We start from the raw sequence: 22,427 nt of genomic DNA, 5'->3' as shown, positions 1-22,427 counted from the left end.
CTCACACAACTGCATCGGCGGAAAAATAAAAAAAAATGTATGGCTCTTCAAAATATGGAGACACAAAAACAAAATTATTTTGTAAATTGTGTAAAAGTAGTAAAACATAAAAAATCTATACAACTTTGGTATTGTTGCAATCATAACAACCCGCTGAATAAAGTTATTGTGTTATTTATACCACACGGTAAACTGCGTAGATTTAGGACGCAAAAAAAGTGTGTCGAAATGTCTGTTTTTTTCTATTCCCCCCCAAAAAAAGTTAAAAGTTCATCAATAAATTCTATATACCTCAAAATGGTGCTATTAAAAATTACAACTTGTCCTGAAAAAAAACAAGACCTTAAACAGCTATGTCGATGCAAAAATAAAAAAAGTTATAGGTCTTGGAATGCGACGATGGAAAAAACTTAACAAACACCTTGGTCATTAAGGTTTAAAATAGGCTGGTCATTAAGGGGTTAAAACTATCTGGCCAGGACCAATAACACGGTCTATCCTCAACTTCCTGTCTGATGAATAGAATACCAAAACTACAGTGAAGACTGACACACAGCAGCAAGAAAAAGAGGGTGCATGCAAATTTATATATTCTTCTTAGTCTGACTGAACACTGGGTCACATCTCATAGTGCACTGTAATAGCATCTGCTAAACGGGTTGTCTGAACCCTCTCTTTTACGCAGAGAGGACAAACCAATATTTTAAATCTCCAGATATTTCTTCTTTTAAGGGCCTGAGCTCCACGGCTTGTTTGTGAAACACTTTGCAGTCGATTTAAACCCATTAACTATGGAAAAGAAAGTTGCAAGCAACCATGTTCTTTCCTTAACTTAAAATATCGAAGCGATTGCAGAATAATGGTAAACCCGCGATTTTTACTGCAGCTTGCAGGCGCTACTGTGGAGCCCCTTCTAATTAAGTAAACACGGCGACTTTTGGTTAAACTTTAATCATTGTAAAATGTGGGGTTACTGCAACCTTTGCACAACCCGAATATTTCCCTATGGCGGAAAGAGTCACAGACGAAGCCTTTTCCAGTAGCCTCAGGGAATGATTGGATAATATTTTTTTTTTAAACCCCGACTACGCCATATATACTGCGTGTTTGTTGTAAACTTGTCATGTCCCCCCCCCTCCCCCAATTACTTTAAAGGGCAAACCCTTAAAGAACTGCAGGTGGTTAACATAGGAATGCATACATAGGGATGTGCAGATGACGGCATCTTGCTACCATAAAGGTATTAAAAAGATACTAGTTGGTTAAGTAAATTCAGATTTTTTGAAAATAACTTATGCCAATTTCTGCATTTTATTTCCCTAGAAGACGTTCTCTGCTTTAAAGCATCAACCTAAAATATTTTGAAAGTAACACTGCAGGAATAACTGAATTATACCTAACATAAGAGGGCGGAGCATGACACAGGAATGAAAAAAATAACAAAAAAGGGCTATCCTTGTGTCATGCTCCTCCCCTTTTGGGCCCTGCACTAGACATAACAGTGTATAATTTTTTATCTATAGAATTCTTTTAGATGAAGAACTAAATACACACATCGTCCTTTGTCCCTGCACCCACCTGTTTTGTCATTAGCAGTTTTAGCAAATTAAATTAAATTGGTTTGTATACAGCACAGCACATCCTGCAGCTCGGTTGAACCTCCCTATTAGTAATGCTCAATCTCAGGTTGCCACTTTCCTGCATATCTCAGAAGGTGCTGTCCACCTGGGAGGAAGCAATATGGCTCCAACCTATACGGAGCTCTCCTGGGAGTATGGAGCTCTACAGGAACCCTAATTGTTCTGTGTGTGTATATATAGGGTATACATAGCGAACAGGCAACCTTAAAAGGGGTTGTCCGGGCACGGACAACTGATAACTGATAACCTATCCACAGGATAAGTCATCAGTATATGATCAGTGGGGGTCAGACACCCAGAACCTGCACCGATCAGCTGCCTCCGGGCACCAGATCTCCATGCCGGAAGCAGTTGGCTCCGGTCACGGAATAGCGGCAGATTTGCTGTTCTGCTGCACGGCCACTATGCAGTGTACGGAGCGGCTCCAACTGCTGGCTATCCTTCACAACATCTGGTGCCCGGAGGCATCCGGAGCAGCTGATCGTTGCAGGGTCCGGCTGTCGGACCGCACCAATCATATACTGATGACCTATCCTGTGGATAGGACATCAGTTGTCTGTGCGTGGACAACCATTCTGTAGCATTTTGGGTATATATACATACACACTTATTTTTTTATTGTGTTTTTCATATTTTTTTAATTTTATTTTATACTTAGAAAAAGAAAGTGTATTTCTTTGCAGGTTTCCAATCATAACATATATGCACACATATACACACTGAAAAACTCCCAGCATTCTCCAGTGTTTTTTATGGAAGACTTAAAGCATGTACTGGAACTTTGCCGAGATCCTTCAGAAATGAAGCTCTGCCATTACGTTTCCATAAGTTTGGACCTCGGTGGAAAGTTCCAGATGTACAGTGACTCATTGTTTCCCGCGCTGCACCTGTACAAACGTTGCGGCATTGACATATCCATTTTCTTTCAGAGGGCTGTGCCGCAGACTGGTAGAATGCCACTCCCCAGCACAGCTGTAAGACTGCTTTCATTGTTTCATCACCCAATTAATAGCAATCCTTTTCCAACTACTATATGTTCCTGTAATATATACACGAGGCTTTCACAAACCTCGGTGCTATTACTTTCTTCTGATTTTAGTGAGGAGATAGAAATAAATATTCCATTTAGAACGATGTCTACATCAGGTTTGCATGGCCCTGTACTTATACAAGACAATGACATGATACTCCATCCCATAAATGACAACAAGCAACAGGACTTGTATATTATGCACTCATGGATTCAGCTCTCTATTCTTATCAGCTTTAAAGGGGAACAACTTTTCGGTGGGGGTTTGAGCACTGGGACCCCCACCGATCGCTGAAACGAAGCAGCTGAAGTGCTCGGGTGAGCTGTTTAGTTTCTGATCGGCTTTTCTTGGAAAGCTGAGAAATTGCTGTACGAGCTCATAGACTAAAGTTTTTAGTTACCCTTTAATACAGGACAGCAAGCGTTTGAGGTACTGCAGTATCAGACTACACCCAGGGTTTGTTTGTAGTCTGTAACCATGGAGACACAGATCTGTATGGGAACTGCATACACAAAATGGTAGTATATTGCAATACCATTTGCAAAGTTTATTCATTTTTATATAAGATGCATTGAAGAATTAGCAAAATGTTTGCAAAACTGATCACAGACAACCCGTTTCATATTGGAGCACGCAGGCACTCCGCTCTGGCTCAGTGGGGTCCCAAGCGGTAGACCCTCCTATATAATATCCATATGCCCTAAAAACAATATTTATTTTAAAGTGTAACACCGACAACTCCTCATATATGCCCATACACACTCAGCGTTATCCCTGGATGCTGCACACTAAACAAGGCGGCACAGTCTTTCCTCTGTGAAAGGAACACTTGCTCCGGGAACAGGTTGTGTACGTGGGGTGAAGCGGGCCAACAGTTAAAGTACTTTCGTGCCAAGAGTTCAGTAGGTTCCAAATGACAGATAAAATAAACAATGATAGGCCTATGAAAACCTCTGGCTGCCGCGCTCTCTAATATTAACAAGGCTCCCTTTATTACTGAAACTTTTCAGAAGTGAATAAAAATTATTACTTTGCCCTGATTCTGCCCTCATGTGTCAGGAGAGGTGGAAGGGATTGAGGAAAAAGTGGAAAAAAATACACATCCGAGTAACATAGTAGCAGCGTCAAGCGTTTTTGAAAATTGCAATAGACAAGCCCTTAATCGTGGAAACTTCCCAAGTTGTCCCAGTATATTGTGGATGAATGTCCTAAGAAAATATATTTAAAAAAGGAAGATAAAAGATAATTTCAAAAAAAGAAAAATTGATTGAAAGGGCCAAGAAGAGTAAAAGATACAAATATGACTCGTTTTCTGCTGCAAAAGTAGCCAAAAATGACAACATAGTATAGGGTTACCCATAATTCTGCCAATTTTCCTTAATCTTTTACAAAAAAAAACACGGTTCTTCTCGTAGCTTGCTCGCTGCCAGATTTAGGAAAAACTCAGTACCAAAATGCAGCTCAGTGCAAATAAATGAATTAAGTAAAGAAGAAGGGAGTCAGTGTATTTTGGCCAGTGATTTGGTAAAGCACTTACACTCCGCTATTCATTTGGGATAATTAGATTCTTTCTGTAATGATGATGGCTGATTGCAGTTCCTCTACTTTCCACACTATTCCTCCTCCTATCGGCCTCTAAGACATGCACCTAGTCTTGAACCGTTCTTACAGCAAAGTTTCACCTTCACTTGGTTAATGGATCCATATGTTACTGGGAGCTTTGTCTAGATAAGCAGTGATACATCCCAGCGCTCCCCTATTCTTGCATCACTAGGATCCTAGGAAGGCGGATAACCCCTGTGTAATACAATCCTTAGAATACAAAAGTGCAAAATAACTTATTCATAGAATAAACCTGCCCAGAGACCAACTGATCGCCATGGGTCCGGCTTCTCTAACCGCCATCAGCTGTATCGCTGGGTAAGCTACGTGCAACAATTCAAATGGGCGATCATATCAGGAGATGCTCTTAACAGTGGCTCTCTGCTCTGGTCTTCTGTATGAAGTCCATATGCCTTACACAGAATGGACAGCCCTTTTAAGAGGGAAGTGATATATCTGTGCGTAACAGTGCAAAAAATATTTGGCGTTTAGGGTCTGTGGGTAACCACCATGATGTGCACAAAAAGAAGACATTACCTGTGTATAAAACCAAGATATTCCCAAAGCTTCCAGGTTCGCTCTTTAAATGAGGTTTGTTTCAATCACCCGTAATCTTGTGCTCTTTCACTTAGGGCATATGGACTTCATAGAGGGGGAATTCCCAATTGGGATCCCCCCTCTTATAAGCCAAAGAGGCTTTTGGCTGCTCTAGAGGAAGTGTGGCCGGATGCGGCCTCCCCGAGTGATCGCTGGGGATTTCTGAACCAGACCCACCTTTAAAGAGACATATGGCTGATTCCACCATCAGGAGCAGATTTTGTTCTGGTCTGCTTGCTCTTGCTGATCCATAGAGATTAAAATAATTTGTGTACATATTAGTAACAAATTACACACGAATGCAAAAGGAGGATTTGTTGCAAACAACCCAAATTCTTTCGTATTTTTTTTGGTGCAGGTTGCAAAATGTTGACTTGACTAATTTCTATAGGAAATATCTCAACTTTCCATCTACACCATTTTCCAGACCCCCTACTATATTTGAATTCGTTTGTATACAGGAATTCGTTAGACCTTTATTCTCCGAGGCCCCGTCGATGACACTAAAAGGTAATCTATATTTAGTTCTGTAATAAAGAAACTGTATGCATGCATGTTCAAGCAATACAAGGGGTTAACCTATAATAAACTAGAATGTTCTTATAGAACAACATATACAAGATAACACAAAACTCACCCCCATCACTTTCCCACGCTGCTCAACATCTTCCCACATAGAGTAGACAATGAATCTGCACATGTACTTTCCTGCTCGTCCTTCCTGCTTCATCCGAACCATGCACATCCTATAAAAACACATTACTGTCAATCCGATGCCCTTCAATGTCCGGTCTTTATTATAATCCATCTATGGTCTTACCTACTAATATCATCATAGGACATTTTCAAAGCTGCAGAAATCACTACAAAAGTATTTCTCTCATATGAATGTACGTGTATTGTAACATTTCATCCTGCAATATTCTTAAAGGCTATGTACACCTTTGAAATAGTTTTTGTTTTTAAAATAAAAATGTCTATCAGTGTGTTTTGTGCAACTTTCTAAATACTTTTTATTAAAAAATAATTCTTACTTTTTGAGATACAGCTGCTTTGTAGTCTGTATACAGAGCAGCTATATCTTGCGCTGAGACCTGAATCTGTCAGGTCAGTGGCACTGACTGGTTCAGTGTCAACGGGTCCTGCTCAAACCCATCAGTGCCGCTGACCTGACGGATACAGGTTTCAGCGCTAGATACAGCTGCTCTGTATACAGGAGCTGTAATAAAACAAAAATAAATAAATATTCAAAAAAGGTGTATATAGCCTTTAAGGATTTGGTTATAATATTCTTTATATTTTAGAATGTAAATAACCAGAAAAAGAAATATATTAATAAGAAATACACAAATAGAACAAGTAAAGAGTTCATGACCGACATGCAAAACTGGAGTTTCAAGTTAAATTCTCGTTGAAACAATTTGGTATTTTTGTGGCTAACTTCAAAGGACGCTCTATGACCAGAATTTGCCCTTAGTCCAAGTAATTTATAGTTATAACCGGTCACAGAGGAGCAGTGTAATAGGAATGGCCTACACTAAGTTCATGTAGTAACACTAATAAGTGAATTATGTGAATACTTAATGACATTGTCCACTTTCAGAAAATTAATGTTATTTTTCACATATTTAAAGGGTTATACAATTTTCCAACATACTTACTGCATAATTCTGCACGGTTTTCAAGATCTCTGCTTGTTGTTATTCAGTAGGAAGATTCATTGTTTACTTGCAGTGGATATAATTCTGTCCATGGTCATGTGATGGACACAGGTGCTGGGATCGTTAGAAGAGACAGCTCTGATACACATACTGTAACGAGCCCAGCACCTGTGTGTCCATCACATGATCATGGACAGAATTTTATCCACTGGAAGTAAACAATGAATGTTCCTATTGAATAACAAAAAGTAGAGATCTTAAAAACCGTGATGAATTAATACAGAAAGTATATAGGGAAATTCTATACATTTTAAACTATAGGAAAAATAACGTTAGTTTGCTGAAAACAGACAGCCCCTTTAATTGTGAATCTTCACCTTGTTGTGTAGGTCCCAACTATGACGGATTAAAGTAGTATATACACCACCAGTACATTTACCATCACCAAAGGAAAAAGCTATTGCTAGCACTAGTGGAGTTTTAGTTGTCACCACTTTATTTTTTACAAGAACACATGTAATTGAAGTTAAACCTATTGAACCCCTCCAATCGTTTTACTACCATCATTTTTCTGCCTTCTTTTCCCAGTTCCTCCACGTGAAGTTTTGTGAGCAGTACGCTTCCTTATCCATCACATGACAAGCAAACAATGCCAAGTTAACTTCTACGTGCACACTCCCGATGAAGCACTGTGACAATCCTCATAAGGGCTTTGCAGCTATGTGCCGATTGCAGCACTATAGGGTTGGGTCCAGGGCTACTGCACATGCCGGGGAGCGGTCTGAGAACCCCAGCCAGACTCTTAGTAAACTACAGAGAAGGCGCTGCCCAAGAGTGACCATCGCTGAGGGACCATTGCGGTGGCTGTAACCGTATATGACTGAGAATACCCAAAGATGTGGAGATGAGGTGGACGGGGTGGATTATCTCCCAAACCCTCCATATGTTTTTTTTGTTGTTTTTTCTTTAAATAAGGTATTTGCAAACCTGCATCTATTTACATTATGTATCACTTGAACATTGATCGTTGAAATTGGAATACCTGTTTAATCTGTTACTCATAACCCTGCCCTGTGAGGTGGCACATCCTCTACACACTATAGTCCTATAGAAGTCTCATTTACTAGATCTACACCCAAACTGTATCCACACCTAACCTAAGGAACCCTCTAAACTGTAATGACAACACAGACAAATTAAAGCTCAAACCCTACAATTAATCTACTTTCTAAAAGGTCCCAAGATCTGGATGTACTTCTTATCAGTGGAGATCAGACGATGTACTTATCATATTCGGCACAGTGCATTTGGGTCTCACATTAACAGAACCTTAACTGCCCTGTCATTAGTTCTCAAAATTATTTTCCGGAACTGGTAGAGGAGAATATACTGATAATGCCATGTATCACATTCTAGGCAACTTAAAAGGGTTTCCCATAATCAATATTCATCACCTATCCACAGGATAGGTGATAAATATTTTATCGGTGGAGGTCAGACCAATGAGGACCTCAACCGATCCCAGGCTTACCTGGAATAAATAGAGCGGTGCTGCACATGCTTGGCCACCACTCCGTTCACTTTCTATGGGGCTGCCGGAGATAGCATCCGGAAGCCCCATAGAAAGTAAATTGAGGAAAACCCTTTAAGTTAATCTAATTGGTGTTGATGACATACAACCAAATATTTCCATAAGTGAGATGGATTATTCTATGACTTCCTAATTCAACTAGGGCAGTATATGCCCCAATGCCCAATTGTTGGTCAATAAACCGACATCCCTATGATTTGAAACACTTTTCCAAGATCTATTTACAAGGACCAATAATCGTCCGAACCAGTGCTCCTACGAACCCTTGGTCGCCATTATTGGCCGATGTAAACAGATCACATCATTTATGCTACCTATAAAATTCTCATTGTAGGTGTAAACAGGGGATGAGCTGCGACAATGATGTAGACCGAGCGATCATATTAACATTAGCATTGTCCTGTGTAAAAGGCCCAGTTATCGAGCACCGATCAACTTATTATATCAAACAGCACTCGTTGTGGGCAGAAATCTGCCCGTGTAAACCAGCCCTTAGACAACTAAATCAAGTTCTCTATAAATTCAAATAGAAACTTACTTCATCATTGCCTAACAAGTCTCGAATGTTAATAGCATTCCTAATTAGAAAGAATAAATCTTAAACAGACTGTCGAGAAGTAAACTTTTGAACAATCACCAGCTTATAGATGATACTTTTCTATACCATTCAATGGAATATTGTGAAATGGAGAGTGATGAGGCCAATGCTACGCACATTCGGCTTTTTCCAAATTAAATCACGTCACTTTGCAAAATCTCAGCATTGCAGGGAAGTTGTATCATTGTGTACCAATCTATCAACTAAAAAAATGAGGTAATAGAATCCAATGTTTTTATGCGAAAATGGCATTTTTTTTTAGCTGCACCTGCAAACTAGAGTTTAAAAGAGGAATATTTTCTCAGTCTATAAAATTCCCCGACTATAATCAGTACTGTTTGCAATGCAAGACCTGTAGCACATTAAAAGTCTGACTCATCATTGTCAAACCACAAAGGTAACATTGCATTCCTGTTTACAAAATTGTAATAAAGTCACTCGCAGCTCCATGCTAGCAAGAAGTTAGCAATATTTTCCATATGTAAAATGAGACTTCTATTTAACCCAGTTACATCCGCAGTCTAAAAGCGAACACAAATATTATATCACATCAAAGGGCCATAGCTGGACAGGGAAGGGTGCGTTATGATCTGAAGTTGGTGTTTCATTGGAAGGTTAAAATTAGTCGAGCTGCTGTACACCACAGCGATTCCTCCCGACTCTCCCAGATACATATACGCTGGTCTCTGCCGAACGTGCACGTATACTTAATGGGTAGAGGAGAATAAGCCGCTTTCAGACACCCATGGAGGGTTATATTCAGGGACAAAAAAAAGGATTGGGCATATTGAAAGTCAACATGCCCGATCCTTCTTTCCCTCGACATCTGTGAAATCGGCCAACATTTATCTAATGTATATGGGCTTCTTTTGTGTAATGACCACTTAATAGGAATTAATTGGGATACTCATGGCAGTTAAAGGATAGCGCCTCAACAAGGAGACATTGTACATTTGTATGTGATATGTTTTTATATTATTATTATAATTACATGAGATACAGACAGACTATCCAGTCAGGGGATTAGAAAGTCAAATTGATAATAATAATTTAAAAAAAAAAAGGATCATGACAGAATTGATGAAGACTAAGACTAGAACTACACGGCAACATTGGCCGCAACACAGGCCTCAACACAGGCCGCGCGGCCAAAGATCGCTATGTCGTCCTGCCTGCATTGCAGGTAACAGAAGTCAATGTGGATGCGTTGTGACCTGTGGGTTGCCACGACCGTGACAACAGTTGCAAGGAATCCGAACCGGCTGTTGTGTGGCAACATTGACTTTAATCGATCTTTGGCAGCACAACCTGTATCGCAGCCAAAGTCGCAGTGTAGCCCTAGCGTAATGCATACTGAGGCTTTTTACCATTAGTCTGAGCCTCAAAGAAATGAATAGAGAATATTATTTCCTTGTGATGAATATTACTAATAATAATGGAGTACAAGAGAATTTTACGGTTCACAAAGTTAAATAAGGCTTCAAGGATCTTTTACTGGTGCGGAGTTACATTTAGAATTCTGCTGGTTGTAATTGGAAACTATTTGACGCTTTGCTGACAGATATGATTCGAACAGCTTAGCGGAGCTCCTAAAAGGCAATACTGCATTGCATTCTGGGAAAGTTAGTTCTTGCGCAGAAAACGAGCCAGAAGGAAACGCTGCGACATTGGAGCTCACCAGTCTGGAGTAGAACACAGGCTGTAACTCGGATCAGTAAGATAACTAATGCAAAGTATTCAGTGTGTTTTTTTGTAAACAATGATACCTGTAAACTGTAAAACAAGCCAATGCTTATAAAATGGCAAGATTAATAAAACGAACATAATCAACAATTACATACCAATAGCAACCCATCATACTTCACTTTTATTTTCACAATGACACAGTTTGCAGTGTAAAATAATTAACAAGGCTCATACCTGAAATTGTCCAGTCACCTAAACATCCACCTAGTGTGAAACTTTAGATAGGAGACAGGGAGTAGGGGGGAGATGCTGCTGCAGTCTCTTTCCCTCAGTGTGTGCATGTGTTTTAGACTGAATGTTCTGGGGAGGGGAGCAGCAGGGGAGACATTTTTGGCACATCACAGAGAAATTGCGCATTTAAAGAAAACGGCAGAGGCAAAGAAAATGACTTAAAATATTAAGCTTAGACATTTCTGGCTGCACTATATCTAGTGATTTTATTTCTGTAATGAAGTACTCTTTGAAATGGGTTGTACAGGATTAGGAAAACCTTCTTCTTCCAGGAACAGTGCCACACCTGTCCATGAGTTGTGTGTGGTATTGCAGATCAGCCCTATTAACATCAATGGGACTGAGCTGCCATACCAAACACGAACTGTGGACAGCTGTGGCGCTGTTCTTAGAAGAAAGCAGTTATGTTTTTCTCATCTTAAAACAACTGCTTAAAAGTGGTTATCCGGGTTATTAAAATCGATGGCCTAACCTTAGGATAGGCCATCAATATTTGTTTGGTGGGTGTCCGACTGTGGTCACTTGAATGGGACAGTGGTACAATACCTTGCACAGCCACTAAAAACGTAACAGCGGGTGCAAGTATTAACTGAAAGAAGAACCATGTAAATAATAAAGAGGCTGCAGCACTTGTACGAGTGCCGCAGACCCTTCAAACAGCTGATCGGCGGGGGTGCCGACAGTCGGACCACCACCAATCTAATATTGATGGCCTATCCTGAGAATAGACCATCAATTTTAACAACCCGAATAACCCCTTTAAAGAGGCTCTGTCACCAGATTTTGCAACCCCTATCTGCTATTGCAGCAGATAGGCGCTGCAATGTAGATTACAGTAACGTTTTTATTTTTAAAAAACGAGCATTTTTGGCCAAGTTATGACCATTTTTGTAATTATGCAAATGAGGCTTGCAAAAGTCCAAGTGGGTGTGTTTAAAAGTACAAGTCCAAGTGGGTGTGTATTATGTGCGTACATCGGGGCGTTTTTAATACTTTCACTAGCTGGGCGCTCTGATGAGAAGTAACATCCTCTTCTCTTCAGAACGCCCAGCTTCTGACAGTGCAGATCTGTGACGTCACTCACAGGTCCTGCATCGTGACGGCCACATCGGCAGCAGAGGCTACAGTTGATTCTGCAGCAGCATCAGCGTTTGCAGGTAAGATCGACTTACCTGCAAACGCTGATGCTGCTGCAGAATCAACTGTAGCCTCTGGTGCCGATGTGGCCGTCACGATGCAGGACCTGTGAGTGACGTCACAGATCTGCACTGTCAGAAGCTGGGCGTTCTGAAGAGAAGAGGATGTTACTTCTCATCAGAGCGCCCAGCTAGTGAAAGTATTAAAAACGCCCCGATGTACGCACATAATACACACCCACTTGGACTTGTACTTTTAAACACACCCACTTGGACTTTTGCAAGCCTCATTTGCATAACTACAAAAATGGTCATAACTTGGCCAAAAATGCTCGTTTTTAAAAAATAAAAACGTTACTGTAATCTACATTGCAGCGCCTATCTGCTGCAATAGCAGATAGGGGTTGCAAAATCTGGTGACAGAGCCTCTTTAAGGCTCTGTTGAGATCTAGCTTTTTCCTTCCATCAAAGATATATACTGAAGGCTGCTCCGTACGCCACTGTATACACATAAAATACAATACGATTATACTTTTTTTTTTTTTTACTCTATTTTTCTATATAGGAAAGGGCAGCAGATTACACTTTACTATGCAGTAAAATAAAAAAAATAATAATATAGCAAGGCATATCAGTCCGGTGTATGCCAGAAAAAACACTCCTGGCATATGGTGGGTGCACGGGGCCATACGGATACATTCAGCATATGCCGAACCTATTCAAATACGTCTCAAACGTGAACAGAGATTAAAATATACAGTGTGTCCTATGATAGACAGAATGACAAAATCCCATAAAGAAACACCTATTGACCTTCTACATTTTAGAAGGGAAAATATAGGAACTTGTATATAGTGAATGCATCGTAAATTGAATATTATTGGCACAATTGGATCAGCACAGTTAGACGATTATAAGGATGGAATTTTTTTTTTTTATAACTTCAGCATATATACAAATGTTAATTCTTTTAAGGCTACCAAAATATTCAAGGTCAACTGAATTTCCAAATATCACATCATAACCCCGGCAGTGGGATAAATGAACAGAAAACCGCTGCATTCCATCTCTGCGGCTGGACAGGGGGATTCCAGCCCAGAAGGAAACAGTTTGGCGACCTAGGACATTAAAAATACTGGCGGGTTTAAATAAGGCCCCATACATTTCAGCTAAAGACAACCCAGTAATCAGCTCAATTTATGATGTGTTAGCTCTTGCCGGCATGTTAGCAAATGTTTGAATGTACTTCAGCGAGGTTCCTGTTACACATTAAGATATATACCTTTCCCCTTGCCACAACATACGCTGACCTTTTCAATAATGCTAGATTAAACAATATTTTTTTTTGCCTATTTACTCCGCAGATGAAAAGGAAAAATATTGCCTGGGTGTTAAATATTTTCACAAGCAACAAATCTGCAATTTAGGAAAATTGTGTGTATTTTTTAGGTGTAACATAAATGTCAGTGTAATAACTCTTATAGTCTACTGACATCTCGCAGTGAGAATCCCAGTAGGGACGTTTCAGCTAAACCACTTTTAAATAACTTAATGCAGTATCTATGTATATTTTCTATATATTTTTTATGCATATATTCATTTATTTATAGATTTTATGAGCTGCCCGACACAAAGCTTGGGTTGTCCACTTTGGACAATCCATTTTTAGAAGAAAACTCCCGTTGGGTTTTCTGTGAACAGCTGTAATCTGTGGGTGAACCCGGCAGCAAGTGTTTAATTTCCCTGCAGCTCCACCACAGGGGAAATAAAGCATTACACAATTCCCATAAAAATCTATTGGATATTCGTTTAACGTACTGATCTGCTAGGTCTTCCAGAGAGAGACATTATGTAGCCTCCCTCCCCTCCTGCTAATAGATGGTGGTCCTGAATGTAAAATTGAATATTTTCTGATAATATATTTTAAAATGGGTTTTAGGTAGCCATACAATCTCTGCGACGAGGCTATCTTCCCCTTTTCTCATAGACCAGAGAAGGATGAGGCCAAAAGGTGCTGTCCTATGCCCAATGTTGTACTTGACTTTTCTCCATTTCAGGGGTATTCTCAGAATCGACACTTATGACCTATCCACAGGATAGGCAATAATTGTCTCATGCTGGGGGGCCCCAGTGATCGCAAGAACGGGGTCCCGAACCTTCCCGTTCTTCCTTTTTTCAGCACTGCTGGAGTGAGATGAACCTTGAATGGAGCAGCGGTCCATCATGCGCCAGCTGCTCTATTTAATGTCTATGGGACTGACAGAAACAGCCGAGTGGAGTTCCTGACTCCCTTTCTCGTGATCCATAGGCCACCAGTGGTCAGCCAATTATCACTTGTCCCGTGGATAGGTGATCCTTTTCGATTTTGGGAATACCCCTTTAAGCCACCTAAGTTCACAATTGTCTTCTTGCTTGACACAAAGCACCCAGAATCCATTCTTCCATGGTTGCCTTAGCATGTAGGACTAGTACAACATGACAAATCTTCCAATTATTACAGCAGGAACATTGTGGTTAATGATCTAATAGAAAGTCAAGCTCTAGGCACCATTCCAGAAGAATATGCCACCTTTAGATCTGTGCCACCTAAGAGGAGGTTGACACAGAGGTGGTACGGACTTGTCTGTGGTACATTTGGAACATAATACAGTTTAAAAAGTTCCTCTGGTTTAGAGGTTTTGTGCAGTCATATTCTCCGCAGCTTCCTTGCCAGCCTGTCAGTAGGTATAAGGAGATATGATGTGTTTAAACGGGTGTTCCAAGCACGGGCTCTATTAAAGATTTTGCATCAAGCCCCCAATAGAAAAACACCACAGCCACACGTATGCAATGTGGCTGTAGGTGACGTGTTGTCTATTAAGACATCACATCCCTTTGTGATGTGTAGTAGTCATAGCGTTGTACACAATGGGTGATGCGGTCACATGCCATTGTTAACATGTTTTTTTTAATAGAGCTACACTGGTAGGTCACTTAATTACCAGATGCCTAGAAAGGGATTTTTTTTAAACAAGTGTTTTATGACATGTCGAAAGGACATTTATGGCCTCCTCTCCATAGAAAGATGGAACAAAAACCAGCCCATTCCCAGGATCCATTCGGGGTCCCAGCTTTCGGATCCCAACCAAACAGTATTTTATGTCCTATTGATATTCAAAAATGATAATAAAGGAACAGCACCAGCATTCCAAAAAATGATTACCCCAATCTTCTGTATAGTCATTCACTTCCCTCCAATGTATACCCAAAGCACATGCAAAGACGTCAGCATACATCCAAAGGTTTTTTAATTGGTCTAGATCAGTCTTGCTTTACTACAGTCCTCAAGTACCCCAAACTGGTCATGATTTGACGATATACCCCATAGAGAGAACACCTGTGGCAATGACTGATGCACTGACAATAATGATATTACTTGTGTAATACTTTGGACATCTTGAAAACTTGACCTGTTGGGGGCACTTAAAGGGTAACTAAACGTTCAAAAAACTTCTGACATGTCATAAGTTTTGATTGGTGGGGGTCCGAACACTGAGACCCCCACCAATTGCTAAAACGAAGTGGCAGAAGCGCTCATGTGAGGGCTCAGCCGCTTTGTTTCTGTTCGGCTTTTCCCAGAAATCAATGTATCGGAGTACGGGCTCAATAGAATGTCTATGAGCCCATACTCCGATACATCGGCTTTCCGGAAAAAGCCGAACAGAAAATAAGCAGCGGAGCGCTCACACGAGCTCCTCTGCTGTTTCGTTTTAGCAACTGGTGGGGGGTCTCAGTGTTCGGACCCCCACCAATCAAAACTTCTGACATGTCACTATGACATGTCAGAAGTTTGTCGAACGTTTAGTTACCCTTTAGAGATCGAAGTTAAAAAACACTGATCTACATAACGTAGACCAATAAACTTCTTTGCCTATTATTTGGAAGTCCTATTGACATGTCATACCTTTATGTAAGGTAAAGTGCTCAGAACTGTTCTAGAAATCGTAGATAAAGTATACAGCAAGTATTCTGTGACTCTTAAATATCCAGTATAGCGCTTCCCTACATAGCTCACTGTATGTTTCAGTAGGAAATCTTTCAGATTCTGTTAGATCCATGCTAAATTCAGGCAGCTGCAATCCTTCATAGTGTATACCGGAGACTTGGATGCTTCTTACTTACCATACATGTAGCTGCGTCACTAGGAACCAAGAATTCAATGTATCGGGCAGACTGCATTCTGCATTCAAAAACACAAAACAGAGATTTTCCATTAGGTCTTTAATAGTGTTGCCTATACAGCTAACAATAATATAGTACAGCAGCAGGTAAGTCACGGATATATACATTTAGAAGTTTATATTTTGCATGTGGCTGCATTTTCTTAAGGGGTTACTCCTATGTCATAAAGTGATGGTATATCGCCATTCCAGAGGTTGGACTCCCACTGATCAGAAAGCAATGGTATGTCTTTGCAATATGTTATCACTTCATAAGATGGGAAAACCCATTTAAAGGGGTTCTCCACTTTGGATAATGCCTACTTGTTAGAAGGGTCCCTTGACAATAAGCTGCTCACAAAGTGTCCCCATATACGGACCTCTAGCGAACAGATGTAGCCTGTGGGGAAACCTGGCAGTAAGTGTTAAATTTCCCTGCAGTGCCACCACAGGTGAAATTAGGCATTACACAGTGGCCATTCATATCAATGGATTGTCTGTCTAATACAGGACAGGTTCTCCAGAGTGTAAGAGGATCTTTGTAACCACTCTGGCCAAGAGATGAGGATCTATAACAGAGGACCGCTCTTTATTTAGGAGTTTATTTTGTAAACTGGACATCCCCTTTAATCAATTGAATCAGTTTGGCATTTCTACTTATAAAGCGACTGGTCTCCCTGCTGATGTGTTTTGGGGAACCTCAGTTTAAGAAAATCTTTCAGATGCTTGTATTAGAAAGTGACCTAGTATGGAAACATGTAAATAATTAGCATTTTGGGTCTATTCACATGGCCAAACTTTTGGCTACATCCACACATATATAACAGATCAAAACAGATCAAAAATACAACCATGTAAAAATGTGCTAGAAACCTAAACCCATCGTGCAAATATTAAAAACTTCCTTAGAGGTGTACAAATTGGATGGTTTGAGGACTTTCTTCCTGAACTTGCAAAAAACTCAGACCAGGTCCCTAATATTATAATGTTTAATGTGCTCTTGCCAGGAAAGAATTGATTTTATTGATCTATGGTGAACAGAAATAAGTTCATAATAAGCGATAAGTTATCATTACCGACAACCAGAAAATAAAATTCAGACTTACTTTCAAAAAACTCATCATAATCTATTCGATCCACACAACAGGTATACATGCGCAAAGCAGCGATTTTAATTTTCTGTAAAAGTAAAAGATACAATTGTTGTCAAGTTCCAAACTAAAAAACATTGCAGCAAAACTTTTCATTAATACAAAAATAGAATATAAAGTGACACTGGATTATGCAGAGACTCTATTATGAGAAAACAAGTTCCCTTTAAGCCCGATTCAGACGAGCGTATTATATGTCCGTGTGCTGTCTGTTAAAAAAAAAATTAAAAAAAAATGACAACACACGGACCCATTCAATTAAATGAGGCTGTTTTTTCACGCAGCGTGTGTCCGTTGTGTGAAACGCACTGCATGTCCTATTTTGGTCCATTGTTGTGGACCATGTCGCCCATTGAAGTCAATGGGTGGGTGAAAAACACGGACAACATCTGTGTGCGGTGTGTGTTTTTCACATACCAGTCGCTAAAGAAATGATGAGAAAAAAAAAACAGGAACACTGATGCCACACAGAAAGCACACGAAGCTGAAATTCATGAAATACGGTCCGGCTTTTGCGGACACAAACCAGACACGTTCATCTGAATCAGGCCTAAGGCTTTATTCACACGACCTGGTGTTAAATCAGCCGTTTTATCACGGCCGATTTGCACCTGTTTTCACGGATCCCCATAGACCAAAGTCTATTGAGGGATCCAGGAAACTGGGCAAAAATAGGACATTTCCTTTTTTTTGCCCGGGCCGTTCACAAGGTCCATTAAAAAAACGGCCATGTAAATAGCCCCATAGAGATGCATTGATTTTAATGCAGCCGCGTGATGGCCGTAAAAAAAACGGCAGCGACCCGGCTGATTATCCCAGTCATGTGAATAAGGTCTTATATGGATGAATGTCCACCCGTGGCGCTCTATTTCTTGCTGTTTCTACTGGTGTAGGTCTTCAATCAGAGCAGATTTTCTAGTGCATTAAAAAATAGTTATGGCTGTACAACCTCACCTTGCATTGCCCTTTTATTCATGTTGATCGATGAAGGTTACACTGCCGTGATTCCAATTCGATCAGTGCCGAAGTGCCAAGTGGTGGCTGCAAAGAAAGCCCTCCCCGATTGGCGTATCACATGATCCCTCACAGCCAGTCAGCAGCTCTGAAAAGGATCATGTGATACACCATGCAGCTCCTCAGAGCAGGAATTGCTCTCTCTTCTGCCCCCTGTTTGGGGCTGTTTAGTGGAAGTAATTACACTCATTAGTAGAGCTATTTTAGGGAATCACATCAATGCTCTAATTTGAAGGGCATGATATATTGACCAGATCTTTTTTTTTAAAGGGTGTCCTGCAATGACAGTGCCAGGAGAACAAAGCAAGACATTAAAATCCATGGGTATACATTGCAGGATGGCTAGCATCCATTGAAAACTGAGTCAAGAACCATGCAAAGGGGGTCTCTGTCTAGAAACCCTCCTCTACTATCTCAACTGGGGTTGTCTAAAGCAGACGTATTTTAGGAAATTATTTTGAATAAATCCATTACATTTAGCTACACGTCAATAACACTAATTCCAGAAACTAGTGAGGTAACCCTGCAGAGATCCTCACACCGCACACCTTGCATTTAGTCGTCAGAATTCAGACTCAATATGTAAATTTGGAAGGAAAGTTCCTTCTAATGGTTTGGGAGTAAAATACAAAGTCTGATTCAATGCACCCAAAATGGCAAAATCTGGACCCAAAGTTTTTATTAAATCACTTAACCTTTATTTAAAAGGAGTTAAAATGTCAGCATTTAGTGGATGCCAGATGCCACAAAACCACAAAGAACAGATGTCCTACACAGCTTGCACACTGCATACTTCATTAAGCAACGCTTAAAAAAAAAAAAAGAAAGAAAAAAACCCTAAAACTGATATTTGCTTTATTTTCAAATAAACGTTTGTGCAGACTTTCATTAAATGATGTGCGTCGAGTTGTCTCATTTTATTTTCCTTTACCGAAATAAAAGTCGTCAAGTGTACGGTAACCGTTTGAAGAAAAATAAAAAGTTCCTTTATTTTGATTTTACTGCATTGACTTTGAGGAAAAACATATCCACAACGTTCGGCATAATTAGCACTAGCCACGTTTAGGCTCCTGCGTATGTTCCCTTTCCATATACAGTTTCTCAATTTTTCAGAAGAGTCATCTTGCGGCAGTGTGAAATGTATTCCGTAGAATATATAGTGGCCAAATAACAGCGCTGTACAATGCCTTTGTACATTTCCCATATAAATGGTACCATAGGGTGTCCAAGTGATATCACCACATAGAAGCCATGAGCCGTAAAAGCAAAGATCAACACCTATCCTTAGGAAGAGTCACATAGAACTTGGCATGGGAGAAAACCGATGAGCTATGGTATCTAAAAAATGGGTTGTGTAGTCTAGAAAAACAATCTTCATGTACCCCTTTACGGAATTCTTAATTAATGGGGGCTCTTTTGTTCAGGATCCCCATCTTTTGGCCAAAGTGGAGAGCAGTTACAAGGAACATCTCCTGTTTTGGAGGACCTGTCCTGTATTGGACAGACAGCCTATTGACATGAATGGGCACTGTGTAATGCTTAATTTCTCCTGTGGTGGCGCTGCAGGGAAGTTGAACACTCACTGCCAGGTTTGCCCACAGTTTACAACTGATCACTGGGGGTTCCAGCAGGGGGACATTTTATGATCAGGTTATTGTCAAGGGACCATATTATCTCTTTAACATAACTTGGTTGTTGGAGGAGAATATAACCCTAGAGAGGTGTGCATGGAGCTAGTAGGGCACCTGTTACATCAATGTAATGACAGTGTGATCTGCGATTGGTTCACTCTTCAGTCATGAAGTCCACTTGATCTCAGTTTTTCATCAACAATTATTATTACTCGATTCTTAAGAGTTCAAAATGTTAATATTTAGTAGTTTCAATTTAATAAATTGTATTCATGACAATAAGGTGAGATCAAAACTCAATGTTTGGATCCCGCTCTGGGTCCCAGAGAGATTGTATATAATAATGCAGACAAAACTGTAAAATCAGCCCTGTTACTTAAAGGGGTGCTCCGCTTCTGACAATCCCTACTTGTTAGAAAGGTCCCGTGACAATAAGTTGATCCCAAAGTGTCCGCTTGATGGGACCCTAGTGATCAGCTGTAATCTGTGGAGATACCTGGCAGTATGTGTTTAATTTTCCTGCAGTGCCACCACAGGAGAAACTAAGTATTACACGTTGCCTATTCAAATCAATGTAATGCAGGAGAAGAAAAGTCCTCCAGAGTGAGACTCTCTATGCAACCCGCTCTCCACTCTGGCCAAGAGATGAGGATCCTGAACAGAGGACCTCCTCTGTTAACTCAGAATTTCCTAACAGGATGTACGAAAATGGGTTTTCTAAACTAGACAACCCCTCTAAAATAAAAAAAATATCTCACCCATTTGTTAAATTTCAGCGGTCCAGTAAAGCCCATTGCTTCAATTATCTTGGTAAACGTTCCAACCTCTTCCTCTGAGGGTCGAAGTTCATCTTTTGTTGCACTGTTCTGGAGAAGAGAAAAATTTAAGTAACATTGACAACACATCTGAATTCATACAATGGAAATACATGTAAGAAAGCAATAAAACAAACTAAATCAATCCGGCAAACAAAGTCATTTACAATGCACATAGTCACAAAGAGTCTTTTACACGGCACAACCACTAGATTGGCACCAGAGCGTCTGGATTTCTCAAAGATTCCTCCAATTTTTAAGCTAAGATAACAGAATTTTCCTCGGGCATATTTTTAGGTAGAGTGGTGGCCTTTTGGTGAATTATACAATATTCAGGAGCAGATAGGCAACATAACGTAGTTAAATTTAACTTTAATGGGGTTGTCTCGCAAGGACAACCCAACCATATGCCCAGATAGGGTATTGACATCATTGAGGGGGTCCCCAGCTCAGAACCCCCTCTATGTCCCAGCATCCATGCATTACATGGATGGCCATTCATTTCAATGGCCGGCATGTAATGCTACATGTCCCCTGCTGCGGCCACTGGAAGGGGACTTCAAGAACGAATAGTTCTCAACATGAAATATGCCATTAATATTTTCTTTCAATCCTAGGTGTCTTCTAGTTGATTTTCTCTTCCACCACCAACCTTGTGAGTGTCTACAGTTCCGTATTCGATGTTGACTTAAAGGAACGCTAACATTATGTATCTGCTTATTCTATATATCTGTTCGCGAATGTAGTTTCACAGTGGTTTCCAAGGACTATGTAGATACACTACTGGGAGAGGGCTTTGTGAAGACTAAGGCTGGGTTCACACACACACTATTTACGGACGTAATTCGGGCGTTTTAGCCTTGAATTATGTCCGAAAATACGGCTCCAAAAGCGTCGGCAAACATCTGCCCATTCATTTTAATGGGCTTTACGATGTTCTGTGCCGACGGTCATTTTTTTTACGCGCCGCTGTCAAAAGACGGCGCGTAGAAAAGACGTCCGCGTCAAAGAAGTGCCTGTCACTTCTTGAGACGTAATTGGAGCCGTTTTCCATTGACTCCATGGAAAAACAGCTCCAATTACACCCGTAATGGACGCAGCGAAAAGCGCCTGCACATGCCATTAAATCTGAATTTCCGGAGCCGTTTTCTCCTGAAAACAGCTCCGTAATTTCAGCCGTAACGGAGGCTGCCGTGTGAACATACCCTTAAAAGGGTTGCCCAGGATTAGAAAAACATGGCTGCACATCTGTTCATGGTTTGTGTCTGGCTTTGCAGCTCAACTCCATTGAAGTGAATGGGGTCAATCTGCAATACCACACATAACCTGTCGACAGGTGTGGTGCGGTTTTTAATCCTGGACAACCCCTTTAAGCTGTAACATATATAAAAGTTAGACCTCGCTATACGATTTTCCCATTTTATAACAAAATCTAGAACATTCAGACGTGTTGTTATCTTTATTTCATCTCCTATTTTGTATTTTTTATGTTTTTCGCGTCACATAAACTGACAAAACACTTCAGTTTGGCATAAATATCACCACAACTACACCGCAGTGTGTTTATTTTACAGTCTTGGGGTTTGGAGGTTGGAAGCTCTTTACAGAAGTAGCTATAAAGACTGGGGGTGAAGCAGATGGGTCAACAAACTTCTTTATATATAGTTACAGAAGAAGATCAGAAAATAAACAGCCAACATTGGCACATGCCCTGACAAAATATTCTAATATCAGAGGTAAACCACAATGTTTTATTACATGAATCCAAGGGCAGGGTGAAATAA

At 40.3% G+C, this 22,427-nt stretch overlaps 1 protein-coding gene across 3 annotated transcripts in view; it reads right to left on the bottom strand.

Annotated features, from left to right (window-relative positions):
• Positions 1 to 22,427, bottom strand: part of UQCC1 (ubiquinol-cytochrome c reductase complex assembly factor 1) — a 57,190-nt gene that overhangs the window by 20,480 nt on the left and 14,283 nt on the right. For all 3 annotated transcript variants that reach the window (XM_075845062.1, XM_075845061.1, XM_075845063.1), the window contains exons 4-7: positions 20,587 to 20,694; positions 17,139 to 17,211; positions 15,995 to 16,052; positions 5,508 to 5,616 (exon numbers count right to left, since the gene is read on the bottom strand). In XM_075845062.1, the coding sequence (XP_075701177.1) occupies positions 5,508 to 5,616; positions 15,995 to 16,052; positions 17,139 to 17,211; positions 20,587 to 20,694 (348 nt within the window). The remainder of the gene's footprint in view (positions 1 to 5,507; positions 5,617 to 15,994; positions 16,053 to 17,138; positions 17,212 to 20,586; positions 20,695 to 22,427) is intronic.

The sequence above is a fragment of the Rhinoderma darwinii genome, chromosome 13 (assembly GCF_050947455.1).
Source record: "Rhinoderma darwinii isolate aRhiDar2 chromosome 13, aRhiDar2.hap1, whole genome shotgun sequence".
Taxonomy (NCBI): Eukaryota; Metazoa; Chordata; class Amphibia; order Anura; family Rhinodermatidae; genus Rhinoderma; species Rhinoderma darwinii.
This window is presented reverse-complemented; position numbering and strand designations above follow the sequence as displayed.